We start from the raw sequence: 14,129 nt of genomic DNA, 5'->3' as shown, positions 1-14,129 counted from the left end.
AATATAGAAATTCTGAACAAAAACAACAAATAGGTGTACGGGCATTAATTTCCCTCAATAAAACTGTAAGTACTTATAAAATATAGTTCATGCACAAATTTCGATCCTTTGATTGATTGGTGATTGGTGATTAGTGATCGGTGATCGGTGATCGGTGATTGGTGATGGGTGATAGGGCTAAGTAATATTTATATAGCTGGATGATTGATGAGTGATAGTTGAACGCGTGAGTGATTTTGTATGATTCTTGTTTGTCTATTTTGTGTAAGCTTATTCTTGTTTTTAAATATGTAAGTAGTATAATACACAAACATTATTTACTATTAGTTTCTAATATTCATCAACTTTTGCTGGTTGCCTTTAAATGTCGAAGAAACTTCCGTGTGTGTCGGTGGAAGCCGGGTCCCTAATTGAGCAATTGGTTGCCAATACATAAGAGCTGTTCGTTCGTTTAATATGGCACAAGAAATCTCCTCAAAAAATAAAAATCTCGGAAAGTTCAGTTTTTTAAGTTTTTTTGTTGATTTCTTTCATTTGTTTTCTAAATAAAATATTGTTGGATTTTTTCCTCGTTTTTTTTTTCTTTTTATAAGTTTTAAATGTAAAATTTAATTTATCAACTAGAAAAACTAACTGTCAGCTGTTGGTTGACGTCGCGGCTGTGGTGTTGGAAAATCCGCGCTAACTGGTACATTGCGTACTAGAACTTTCTTGATTTATCTTCAAGAATTTCACTTTGGGCTTTGGTATTATTTACCCCATTTCAAAGCTCTCTAATATAGGGACTACATTTTTTTAAATAATTTTCGTAAGAAAAACTGTTGTTGTTTCTTTAAAAGAATGAATGCGTAAAAGTACACACAAAGTATGTTGTTAATTATTTTTTAAAAAAGTAAATATACATTTTTTTTTTTTCAAAACAGGATCTTGTTGTTTTGTATTACGGTTATTTTGATATAAATAATTTGTTTACTTATTTTTTTTTTGCTGGTGTTTTGCAAGAGTCTAGCCAGTTTGTGTTTATGCAGCGGCTTCCTCCTCCTCTTCCTCACCCTTGCCGGTGAGCATTTCAATAAGGGCGGCGGTATCGATTTGGTTTTTGTCGTCAATGACCATCTGATCCCAGGCATCGTCGCACTCCTTGGCGGTGAATTTGTCACCGAAGTTCATGAGGGTTTCGCGGAATTTGTCACCATCAATGAGGCCATCGATATCGAATGTTTTGAAGGCAGCAATGACAACTTCGTCTTCATCATTGGCACCAGCTTGGGCCATACGGTTGGCGAACAAGGTCAGCAATTGGGTGAAGTTGATGGGGCCGGAGGCCTCACCCAACATCTGGTCCAACTCCTTGTCGGCAGCGATTTTACCAACGGAGTCGAAGGCAGCACGCAGATCGTTCTTGCCAATGATGCCATCCTTGTCGGCATCCATTAGTTGGAAAGCCTAAGGAAAAAAGGAAAATATTTATAAATTAGCGAACAATTTTTTTCGTTGTGTTAACTTACTTCCTTAATAAAAGTCTAATTATAATTATATTTATTGATCGTTGCATAAACTTAAGAATTTCTAGTAGCTTTCGAATCATTCTTTTAACTTACTTCCTTGAACTCGGCAATCTGTTTCTGTGAGAAAACAGAGAACACACTGGAACCAGCGCGCTTTGATTTCCTTGAGCCACGTGAGCCACCTGACGCTCTCTTCGATCCAGTGGTTGAGGCTGGAGCCGGAGTAGCAGCTGGTGCTGGGGTTGCTGCCTCTGATGCGGCTTCAGAAGCGGTTTCAGAAGTACCTCCCTCTTCCTTGGTCTTCTTCTTCTTAACCTTCTTCTTCTCATCGGCCTATCAAATATTTTGAAGTGAAAAAATTATTACATGGAAAGGGCATTACGCAGGTAAAGTAAAAAATTTAGAAAGGATTTATCAGAATTTTTTGCTTTTTATTTAATTAAAGAGTCAAATATTTTTCTAAACACTTATTAAATCATTGAAAAAATAATAATGAAATGCAGTAATATTCACTGAAGTGTTTTTTTCCGTTGCAAAAAGAATTCAATTGTATTTAGTCATTGGCATAATTAGCCGCGTTTTCAATAGAGAGGGCGAACATGAATTTCAAAACGATTACGCAATTTCAAAAATATTCACCAATAAGACCAGAGTACGAATGTATCCCCACTATATCGGATTACGAATTCCATTTATAGTAACGCGAAGTGGCACAATCGGCTAATGGAAGTGGAACGCGTTTCTATTTCGAATTATTTAAAATAGCGATTACTGGAACGAGGTCTGCTTACACATACTTATGTATACCAGGTAGGTAAATGTGTAAATGCTTTCAAAAAGTCCAATTTTTGCATATTATCTTTAGCACTTGAAAAATGTTGACATTTTGCTTGCAATTTGAGTTTATTAGCAAATACGAATTTTCATTATGCATATTTTAATTTGAGCTTTCACTCATTATTAATATTCCTTTTTTTTCAATTTTTCACTAATTTCACTTTCAAAAACCGTGTCGATCCACTTTAATCATTTAACGTTGACCCAATTACTGGAATCATTACTTAATTCACTTTTCTTTTGCAAACAAAAAAAAAAAAAAAATAATTCTTGGTTGATAAATCCTTCGCTTTGAACAGAAGTCCACAAGTTCACAAGGCAACGTTGGAAGGGTCCTTACCATGATGCTGAACTGTTTTCTGTGTTGTCTAAACGGATCGAGCGGTCAGAGCACACTGAGTGGTCTGGCTGATTTTATCGGCAAGACATCATTTCTTTTGTAGAATTTGCGCCTCGAAACTTTCCACACGCACACACTTTCACATGAATATGTATGTTGGCACTCCTTATGCGCCCCCTGTGGGTTGATCGGGCCGTCGGTTGGCGTTTCGGCCTTCGGGCAGCATTGCCGAGCCACGCCGCTGCCACGTCCAATTTTCCGTCCCCAATCGCGTATTCGTGCTACCTTTTTTAGTAGCTTGGTGGGATATATCGGCCACTTTCATGCCTGTGTGGCATACACATCCCCAGACACATAATTTTCTTTTAGATGCGTATGCAAATGTATATACTTTAGTGCCCGTGTGTGTGTGTATGTGTACATGCATATTTTCTGCGCATTTCATCGATGTTCTAAGAAAATCTAATTTTAAAAAAATTCTTCTTCATCGTTTCGGCTTTCATGTTTCACTCGATCGCGCACTGAAAAACACCAGTGTACATAATTTTAGCTTATACGACTGGCTACAAATGTATATGTAAATATATGTGTGTATATATGTATGTATGTATGTATTACATGTTTGTGCATCTTTCGAAAGGATAGCCTGATCGAAAATTCTGTATCAACGAAAACGAAATTTCGACAGCGCTTTTGAAAGCACAGCCAATTCTTATTTTTTAGTTTTACTTTTGGGATTACTTATGTATGTGTTGGTGGTTTGTGAACGAACTCTAATTTCAGCACTGAAATCGCCTACAAACGGAATCATTCCATGGTGCACAAATTTATGTAGATGTGTATTCTTCTATGTTTGTATGTATATGAGTACTTACCTATGTATATTATGTGCTCCCATGTACACTTACGTCTGAATGTTTACACACACACACTTTTACTTTCCGATACCCAAAATGTGTGTGAGATAATACCTGGCGAATGCGTGGTATTTTAAAGGAATTCGGCCGCGACACGCAATCGGTTGAGTAACTATGCATATACATACATACGTGCATATGTATGTGTGCATGTACATAAATACGGATATTAAAAGGCAAAGTGTTGTGCAATAGCAGATTTTTTTTGCATTTTCAAATCAAAACAGTATTTCTTATGAAATGATGTACATCGATGGGACTAAATGGTAACCGAGCCGAGTTATATAAGAAATACATTTCAAAATATTTAAAGTTCAAGTGCGAGTTTTGCTACTTATATTCCAGGTCATGCAGAAATTTTGACTAGTTCATTAACTTATATCTATGTATATATATATATATATATATGGAACTTATATATAATATATATATATATAAGTTCCATATTTTTTCGCCAAAATATTAAAATGCAATGCTCGTTACTTAAACAAATTATTTCTTTCCTGCCAGTTGATATTTTGTTGGATCCCCACCATACGTCGAGACGTCGACTGTGGTATTTAATTTCTGACAGATGCCCTTTGGAATAGCTTTCCACTCCATTGGAATTATCCCTATAAATACCTTTATATACTATATTAAAACTCTGTAATTTTCCGGATTCTCGCGTAAACTGTGTCGGCAATTGTCCATAACCTGTAAAATATTTGGTTTCACTATTCAAGAAATATCAAATCAATATTTATTGAGGTAAATGGCCAACTCAAAAATGCAAACGGCAAGAAAAGTGAATATCTTAATTGTTTTAGGAATTCTGAAAGTGCATTGCACGACTTCACTGCCTCTGTTCACATTTCGTTTAATAATTACGGTCAATAAAGCAGATTGCAAAACGCCGATAAAAACTATGGTACATAAAAATATTTGCTAGCACGGATTTGTCCACAACTATTTCATAAGTGCAGAAGCAAATGCGATTAAAAGAAATATATACAGCAATTATTAGTTCGCCTTCTTTGCCGGGTTTTATTCGGGGTCTTCATGTGAGATGTGTAGATGTAGTTCTAGTTGTCAGTACTGTAAATTCTTATCCTTTTATTGCCTTCTTTGTCATTTTTATTAAGGGAACAGATACCTGTAATCGGCCATATTTTCCCTCATTTTCATTAAAATTATTTCAAATGAAGAAGTCAATATATATTATTCAAAATTTGCATACAGTTTATTTATACATTAAAATAATATAAAATTTTTTATTATTATTTTAATCATTTAAAATGGCGGATGTACACTCAATTCTTCCAGGAAGGTCGCAGCGGGGCTTCTCAATCGGTGGGCATTGTAACATCGGCGTCAGTGACCTGAATACAAGAAACCAAAAATTTTTTTATTTATTAATGTCATAATTTCTATATGAATTGAACAAAAATGGGAAAAAAAATTGCGGAATAAAATGCTTCAAAAATATGAATTTTGGGGCGAATTTTCCTACTACTTTTGCTTCGAAAAAATTATTTTTTCGAAAAATTTTCAAAAACTTGTAAATTCACATAGAAAGTAATATCATAAAAAATATGTGTGCAAAATTTCAGGGAGATCCGTCAATAACTTTTCGAGTTATCGTGTACGCCAATTCGAAAAATGTAGTTTTGAAAAACGCGCCTAAAATTTGAATACATGAAATTTCCTCTCCCAGCGATCGAACGAAAGAATAGAGTCGTCACGGTTGACGATCTATAATACGAGTATAAGAAATACTTAAATTTACGTTCTATACATTTTTTGACATATTCTTAAAGGATTATATTAACATTTTATGAAAATTTTTTTTTTTTTTTTTTTGAAATTTTACAGGTATCTGCCCCCTCAATTGCATATCTGAATGTTTCCATTTCTCTGAGTTTCTTTTATACGTATAAGTCTAAGTCTAATCATTTAATCTCTACTTCATATTTTATAAAGAAGTTGCGTCTAAACGCTCTTAATTAAATTATTGATTTGGAAGCAATCTTTGACTCCATTTTTCGATTTCTTAGTCATTTGAATTTTATCATCACCAATCGTATTCTACACTTGCCTTCATTCGGCTTCAGATTTAATGGATCCACAAACTTTAAAGTCACTATTAACTTCACTCGTACGATCGAAGCTGGAGTGTGCCGTCTTTATTTGGAGGCCATATCGTCATTGCCAATCAGTAGACTTGAACGCATTAAAACGAAATTTCTTCGTTTTGCATTTAGATCTTTAAACTTCACTGACCCGATTCCATCATACAACGCGAGGTGTGCATGACTAGGTTTAAAATCTCTACAAATTAGAAAAGTATGCTTTCGCTCTGCTTTGTTTTCGATATCATAAATAGGACAGTTGACTCGTCTTTATTCTTAGTGCGCATTCATTTTCACAGACCTCGAACAAAACTTCAGGGTAATGATTTGTTCCTCCTAGAGCGGATCAGAACTGTTTGTGCCTCGAAAGCACTCCTTTGATTAGAACATTGAATGGGTTTAATCAGGTTTCAAGTTCCTTGGCTTTTGATTTATTGCTATCGAATTCAACAATAAAATCTATTCAAATTATTACTCAATGAATTTTTTAAATAGTTTCGAAATATGTGAACATAATTGGTACTATTAGTTCTATGGAGTATGTAAGAAACCTTGTAATTCTAGATTTACTAAATGAATAAATCAAATAAAAAATAGACCTTTTTAGTCGTTTTATTCTTGCCGAATTTCCCTTTCCTTTCTCAGAATATACATAGTTTCCTATCCTTACACTTACCTTCCCTTGCCTTTCTCGGAGATTCATGTGTAGATATGTGTGTGTTCTATTTTTATTTACTAATCTCATAATTTTGGCTCAAAAATTACACGGAGATATGGAGAAGGGAAACTTTGTTTTAGCTTGACCATATCCTTCTGAACTTTTGAAAAAAGTCATTCCGGTGAGTATAATTAAAAATCCCGCTTAACTTTCTCTTAGAAGTTAATTTATTTCATTAATTTATTTTCATTTTACTCAAAATACGGCTCGTAAAAATTATATGTGAAAAATGACAACATTTAAATGCCCTCCACGAGCGCGCCTACAGGTATTTTTTATTTATTTATTTATTTATTAGAAATATTATTATGAACAATTATATTACATTGTGAAAGGCACTAGTAGCTAACACCATAGGCCTGAAATAATGCTAATAGATTTTTTACTCAATTACAAAAAATTATTAGAATAAAACTAAATTCTGTAGGAAATCAACAAACAAAGTTATAAAAGAGAAACTAGTCCAATTTGATATAAAAAATAATACGTATTTTTATTATTTGCTTAAGTCTATGATTACAGCAATCTTACAGACTAGAAGCAATACATATATTTACTTATATTTATTTGAAGCCTTGAAGTACAGAATAAAAATTTAGCTAAAGACGGTCTTGATTGCGTGAAGTTAAAATCTAAAGCATTGAAGCAAAAATTTATTTGACATATTTTCTAGAGAAATCTCTTTTAATACATCTGAAGTTGTCCTGCCCTTAAATGTGATGTTTCTGCCGCTGTCTATTATGTGAATAATGGACAGTGGACATTTACACGCTGAACAAGTTGGGGCCGCCATTCCTTTTAGAAGGTCTGGGTGAGTGATATTTGTGTATTCTATTCGGAGTTGGCTGAAGATTTTTGTATGCTGCAGTGTCGCTCCTGTCACTTTTGGGAAAACCCATAGAATATGTAAATTTTTCAAAGCCATAATCTGGTTAATTTACATTTACTCCGATTAAAAAGTTTCAAAACCTAATACCCTTACAATTGCATGAGATATTAGGTGAACCAACAGACAATGAAAGGAACATTAGTGCTTGAAACCAAAATATATAATATTGTACATTTTGTAATACTTAGAAGCATTTCTCACAAATTGTTACTATCAACATGGATTTAATATTTAGCATTTTAATAAGCCTTTCAACTAGATGTCTATTGATGTCCAAGAATATAATTTTGTATTAATTAATTTTCGGTTGACAAGGGTTATCAATGGATAAAATTATATGTAAGTATGTAAGAAAAAATACCAGAAAATAAATATAGAATTTTAATATCAGAAGGGGCAAAAGTCGACTGCATTTTTTAAAAAGAGCCCTTGATGCAATTTCTGATTACTTAGGAAGCAGCATAAATATGTATCACGTACAATGTCAGTCTTGAGATTGCACGAACAGTATAGGTCTTGCCAACAAGTGCTATTTTAAGCTCGCCAGACAGATGCAGGCGATGGAACAATGAGCTGTATGGCCTTTACGGGGACATAGGCAAAGTGCAGCGAATAAAGATCCAGGTCATGTCGGCCGAATGGATACAAACTCTAAACTTTGAGTTAAAAAGGATGGTCTAGCAAAATTACAACCACTGAATAGGCATTTCACTCCCCTTGTACTTCCGCCACTTGACTGCCGTGGTGCTACTTTTAGGCCCAACGAAAGCTATTTAAAAATCTTTAATAGAATTTAATTTTAAGCAACGCAGCCAAATACTTTTATCTGAGCCCAAATACAAATGACAATTCACTATCTAAAAGTTCGAAACATTTTAGGTGTAGCAACAACGGGCGGTGGGTATTGGATAGCCTGATATTGATCAAATAAGTAAAAGTATTCAATTCAGACATGTCTTGCCTATACTTATTTTCAAACTAAGAAAGACGTGAATGCCGTGGATCATTAAAATCCAATCACTTTCATACATAACACCCGCATGTACGTATATATATTTTTTTCGTGCAATTCGGCGATCGATTGCAGTGATCGAAGATACAGAATGCAATCCCAAAGTTTTCACAATCACAAAATATGGCACCTTGCATAAACTACATACATAATTATGTATAGTAAGAGTGTATACATGCATACGTATGTTATTTAAATATATTTGGATTCCTATATATAAGTGCATAACACAAACGTAAGCATTTACTTGTATATAAAATTATTTTTCTAAACGCAAATAAACACCTTAAAATCCTCATTGGCGGGTGGCCAAAATAACTGTTGGCGAGATGATTCAATGGGTATTGAAATATGTATGTATGTTGAATTTTGTTTTTCATTTGATGGTGCCCAGAAAATATTTGAGTGCTACCCATATACAGCAAGCACACCTACAAACATATGGACGCATTAAATTTTCGAAACCACATACGTATATATTTATGGATTTGTACATACATACATATGCATACAGTAGAATCGCGATAATCCAAAAAGTGTTTTGGAGGCCATGTTGACTTATCGAATTTGTCGAAGTAGTGTCGATAACCCGGTCTTTTTTGTAAAAACTTCTCATTCAGTTCGACAAATTAATCAACTCAGAATTAGCAATTGACATTACAAGTCGACCGACACGGACACGGACATATTACCGAGACTCTACTGTAATATTAACGTATAATAATGGTATGTGTTGCCAACATATAAATATACCCGCATATTGGCTTAATAAATAAATATGAAATAAAAATATTTTTTTGCGGTTTACCTCCAAAGGATTGTGTATATGTACACGAAGGTACAAAAGGATTGTGTACATATACTCTATGTATGAGCATTAAATCTAAATTGAACAATAGCAACTTGCCTTTGTGATGTTTATTTTTTGTAAGAAATCTAAAAATCACAGTATCATCCAATTCCTTTTAATTATTATCGAAATTTGTGTATGACTAACGGCTCTTCAAACCTTTAAATGATGCACGATTAAATCGTTTTAGCGTTTCCCTACAAAAAAATTAAAGTATAGCTACAGTAACTCTGCTTGGCGGGTGGCTGCCCTATGCAAAGTGGCTGCCCTATGCAAAGTGGCTGCCCTATGTCCTCGATAGCCTCACGAATTCCATCTTTGAGGTCTTGAATCGACCCTGGGCTGTTGGCGCAAACCTTCTGTTTCACGTGGCCCCAAAGAAAAAAGTCACAAGGTGTTAAATCACCAGATCTCGGTGGCCAATTGTGATCACCTCTTCGAGAGATAACACGGTCCGGAAACTTTTCCCGTAAAAGATCAATGGTTTCGTTGCTTGTGTGGCACGCAGCGCCGTCTTGTTGAAAATAAACGTTGTCCAGATGAATACCATCCAATTCCGGCCACAAAAAATCGTTAATCATCTCTCCCGTTTAACACCTAACGCCTGTTATTGGAAACCTCTTTATTTCATTTATCCTCATTGATATCTTAAAAGGGTTTTTATTGAGACTCCGTCCTTATTAATGCGTAATCTGTTCTTACGGATTTAAAAAAATCCGACTTATTATTAAACATGTCGAACGAGAACAAATTTTATTGCTAAAAGAAAGTTAAAAAACTGTGTTCCATACATTTGATTCGTGGGCACTCCTTTGCCGGGTGTTTCACCGAGCTTGTACGGCGGTCATTTATATAAAAAAACATTGATAATTTGTGGAATTCAAGTCATTTTTATTTCAATTGTATTGTGAAGATGAAAAATGGAACTCCGATATGAAAAGAAAAAAAGCTTGGGTGCAGCGCGGTGAAACTGGATTCGGCTATAAGCAGTCAAAGCTTGGGACAAAGTTATGCTCTGTATCTGAAAGCATAATTGCCGATATCTACCGACAACGAACGCATTTAAAGCGAACTATTGAGCTGAAACGACCGAAAGGCGTGAATAGACGTGACAAGCTGGTTTTTCGCCAATGGAAAACTGATCGGAGGGCCAAAACTGGTATACGGTGCCGCCACTAGACATACAAAATGCAGTGTATACCTCATTGGCGATGGTCGCGGACTTTGATTAGTATGACACCGTAATATACTTGAATGTACTTTTAAAATGAGGCAGTGAAACCAAGTTTAATACTCATTGTATATGTATGCACATATATTTTTCTATGAATACAATTCTTTTTATACAAAAATTAAAAAAAAAAAAAAAAAATGACATGCTTAGCATGGAACTAAACTCAAAATAAAAGCAAAACACAGTTTTCTTCACTTGGAAAATCGCGCCAAATGGTGAGCACAAAGTATAAGTAATTTGAGGAAAAATATAGTATTACTTTTATGCTGAATTACTCCTCCATCACATTAGTTATTCATTTATTCAATTTGCCAGTCATCTTGCTGCGAAGGCCGAAAATAGCAGTCCCAACGCGTACAATAGTACTGCCGGCTTCAATCTGAAAAAGTTAAGAGCATAAAATTAAGTAACATTCGCATTCATTGATGATTTTCAATATACTTATACATAAATTTAACTCATAAACATACCGCTTTTTCAAAATCATCAGACATTCCCATGGATACTTGCACAGCACTTGGTTCAAGTCCATTTTCTGTGCATATTTGGTTGTGCACACTCATCAGTGATATAAAATCTGGATTCGGCCCTTTCGAATAGTCAAATCCAAATGCACCAATGGTCATAACTCCTTCCAATTGTAGGTTCTTCAGATTTTCTTTTATGTATTTGTAGAGTGTTGGAGCTGCATTGGGCTCCACGCCGTTCTTGGCTGATAAAGTAATTTTTTTATTAGCTTCTAGTAATAAACTGCGAAATGTTTTACCTTCTTCGCCACTAGTATTCACTTGTATCAGCACGGGGAGAGGTTTTTTATTATCACCTTGTATTTTCTCCCAGGCGGAATTCAGTCCAGTTGCAAGTTTTTCACTGTCGACAGTTTGAATCATATACAGATTTGGAAGTTTGAGTACCTAAAATTTAAATAAAGCAATTATTGAATTTGCTTCTTCGGACTCTATCTTGAAATACTAATAATCAATAATTAAAAATACAAGCTGATAATTATCAAAACATAAATTGAGCAGTACTGATAGCATAGAAGGATTAGGAATTGAAGGATGGAATTTAGGAACACAAATCCACAGCATACGGCTACATTGTATTTATAATATATGCATATTTTTGCATTTTGGAATTTATTATACGCGAAAAGTCCAGGTGTCCCAAATGGAATTTCTTTCTGTGTAGTAAATTTCGCATCATCACTCGAATAACTTCTTCGGTTCGGCATTTGACATGTCTCTTAATCTAACTCATCTATCACCCCTTGTCCTCTGTACTTACTCCGTCAAAACAGCCGTTGGTTGAGATAAGTGAGATTAAGTGGAGATGAGACGAAGTGGACTCAGAAGTTTCAGTCTGCCAGCCCTTCATCTCACACAATAGCTCTGGTTTAAATCCATAACCTCACACAGTATGTAGATATGAATGTGTTAAAATGAAATCTAGAATATTAGATTTATGTTTTTTCTTTCGTTACTTCAACATCGTTTGCAATAAAACGATCCTTTCGGAATAATTTCGCACTTAAAATTGTATCTTTTTACTTGCAAACATGCTAAATATACATATTATATTTACGCATAATCTAAGAATTGGTTAAGTAATTTCACAATTGATTAAAATGTTTTCACAGGTAAGCATAAAATATTTTTTGGTGTTTATCGTACATATCCACACATATATATATGAAATCTCCTTATGTTGTTTGAATTTAATAATATTAATATTATATTATTTTATAAAGCTTTCTAGTTGTTTACGAATTTTTAATCCCTATATATTTTCCATTCGTTTTTGTAGAATTCGTTTCTAAATAAAACACTAACTCAACACTCAACACAGCCATTAGGACTTTTAGTAAAATGTATATACCTATACAAATATATTCACTGGAGATAATTTCAATATTTTGCTATGGAATAAAAATAATAAAATAATTTATTAGGCTCATCTATGTTAGCTTTTCCTGTACTGATGAATGGCATGTCATGACTTTCGTTTCGGAAACTCCCTGTTGTGTAATGGATCATATAGAATACAATAAAACAGTTTTCTGGTAACTACGAATGGGTAGAAAAATTGGAATTTTTCACCAACTAGTGAATTCATTATATGTTTGTATAGTATTGCGTGCCTCTAACTCATCAGGAAATGCTCTAAGGATTTATTTTACCTTATTGATTTTGTTGTTTTGCAAATGGCCAATAAAATGCCATTTGATGTCCGGACATTGTTGCAAAATATCTGGATGCTGTGTCTTCTCCACCAGTTCCTGCACGTAATTTTCCCCGAAATGCCGCTGACCTGCCCCATACGCCTCGATAATCAATTCAACTGGCTTTGTTTTTCCGACTGCAACCAGTTGCGGCTTAGGCATTCTCGCCAGGTCCTGTGAAAAATTAAATATCAATTTATTATGCTACATCACTACAAAATATATTGAAACAATACCGTGGGCCGACGGGCAAGCGCCTCATCGATGCGCTTTAAAACGCACTCAATGCCTGCCTTAACATTCACCTCAGACATTGCACGTATCATAGAATCACATCTGAACTCTAATTACTTTTTATATGGGGAAAAATACTGGAATAAAAGCGTAGATTATGCCAGATAAGCCATGAAAAATAAACAAACGTATCCGTAAAAATTGATTAGTATTTGAACAAAATATGAAGATAGAAAAGAAATGTCAAAAAAGTGTGTGAATCAGCTGTTCTTAAACATGTGAACTATCAGCTGGTGGTAGTCTAGGACAAAAGAAAAACGTTGCGCGGTTTAATATATAGATGTCGCCGCTGCTTCCTACGTCGGGAGTGTCGTTCCCACGGCAATCAATTCTACGTAACCGGAACGACCCGAATTTATATCCGGCCAAGGACTGTCACTTCAGCAGCATTCCCCCTATACAACAATAACACCAACGTCAAGAGCGTATATAATGAGAACAGGCGAATGAGCGTAAGAATTTAGAAACATTCGAATACAAAAACCACGGTTTCTTGCACGATGTACAGAATAAAAGGATGTGGCCAACACCAAACCGCTAATAGGCGCTCAGCTAATTTGAAGGAAGCAGCTGATTTGCTGACGTAATACAAGAGATGCCAGTTGTTTGTTTATAACAGGGGTAGGAAAAATGAAGAATGTGTCGGTGATATACGAAAAAATTGACGCAGCCACTGCCCAGTTTACTTCGCTGGCGTCGGAATCATCAAGAACCATCCATAACCACATTGATATCAATAAGAATTTGTGTATATTTATAACGATCTCCTACGCGCAATTTTTGTAAAGAAATTACTATTGGACAAGTTTGATGGTGAAGAGAGACTAATTTAGTAAAATATAATAACACTTTACTTATTTTTCCATATTGTTTAAACGTTATAGCGCGAGCAAATATTTATGGATGAAGTAATTGACGAACCCTATGAGGGTTAGTACGTGGAAACTAAATTTTTAAGTACAGGGTGTTGAAATCAATTAACTGGCAGGAATATATTTTAAAGCACTTACATAGATTATAATCACTTTGAATCTGTACCTAGTTTAATATTTTAAAATAAATTTTCATAAAATATCCTCCATTCTATACTTCAATGCGTAAATGCAAATCAGCACCTGAAACGCATAACAATACGAATTAGCTGGGGTGTTAACTATGCTTCAATTTCAGTTAACGGACTTAAGGGGGGACCCTCATT

The 14,129-nt window shown here is 34.6% G+C and overlaps 2 protein-coding genes across 2 annotated transcripts; both read right to left on the bottom strand.

Moving 5' to 3' along the window:
• Window positions 1–498: 498 nt before the first annotated feature.
• Window positions 499–2,794, bottom strand: LOC129243733 (myosin regulatory light chain 2). The gene is made up of 3 exons (XM_054880989.1): window positions 2,686–2,794; window positions 1,602–1,841; window positions 499–1,446 (listed from the first exon to the last, which is right to left on the bottom strand). Exons 1-3 carry the CDS (start codon window positions 2,686–2,688, stop codon window positions 1,021–1,023), a joined length of 669 nt encoding a protein of 222 aa, XP_054736964.1. The 5' UTR covers window positions 2,689–2,794; the 3' UTR covers window positions 499–1,020.
• A 7,736-nt stretch (window positions 2,795–10,530) lies between these two features.
• Window positions 10,531–13,110, bottom strand: LOC129243726 (pyridoxal phosphate homeostasis protein). Its single transcript, XM_054880975.1, has 5 exons — window positions 12,874–13,110; window positions 12,596–12,811; window positions 11,183–11,330; window positions 10,887–11,128; window positions 10,531–10,795 (listed from the first exon to the last, which is right to left on the bottom strand). Exons 1-5 carry the CDS (start codon window positions 12,961–12,963, stop codon window positions 10,712–10,714), a joined length of 780 nt encoding a protein of 259 aa, XP_054736950.1. The 5' UTR covers window positions 12,964–13,110; the 3' UTR covers window positions 10,531–10,711.
• Window positions 13,111–14,129: the final 1,019 nt, after the last annotated feature.

This window comes from Anastrepha obliqua, chromosome 1, assembly GCF_027943255.1.
Source record: "Anastrepha obliqua isolate idAnaObli1 chromosome 1, idAnaObli1_1.0, whole genome shotgun sequence".
Lineage (NCBI taxonomy): Eukaryota > Metazoa > Arthropoda > Insecta > Diptera > Tephritidae > Anastrepha > Anastrepha obliqua.
The sequence above is the reverse complement of the archived record's forward strand: the minus strand, read 5'-3'. Positions and strand labels throughout refer to the sequence as shown.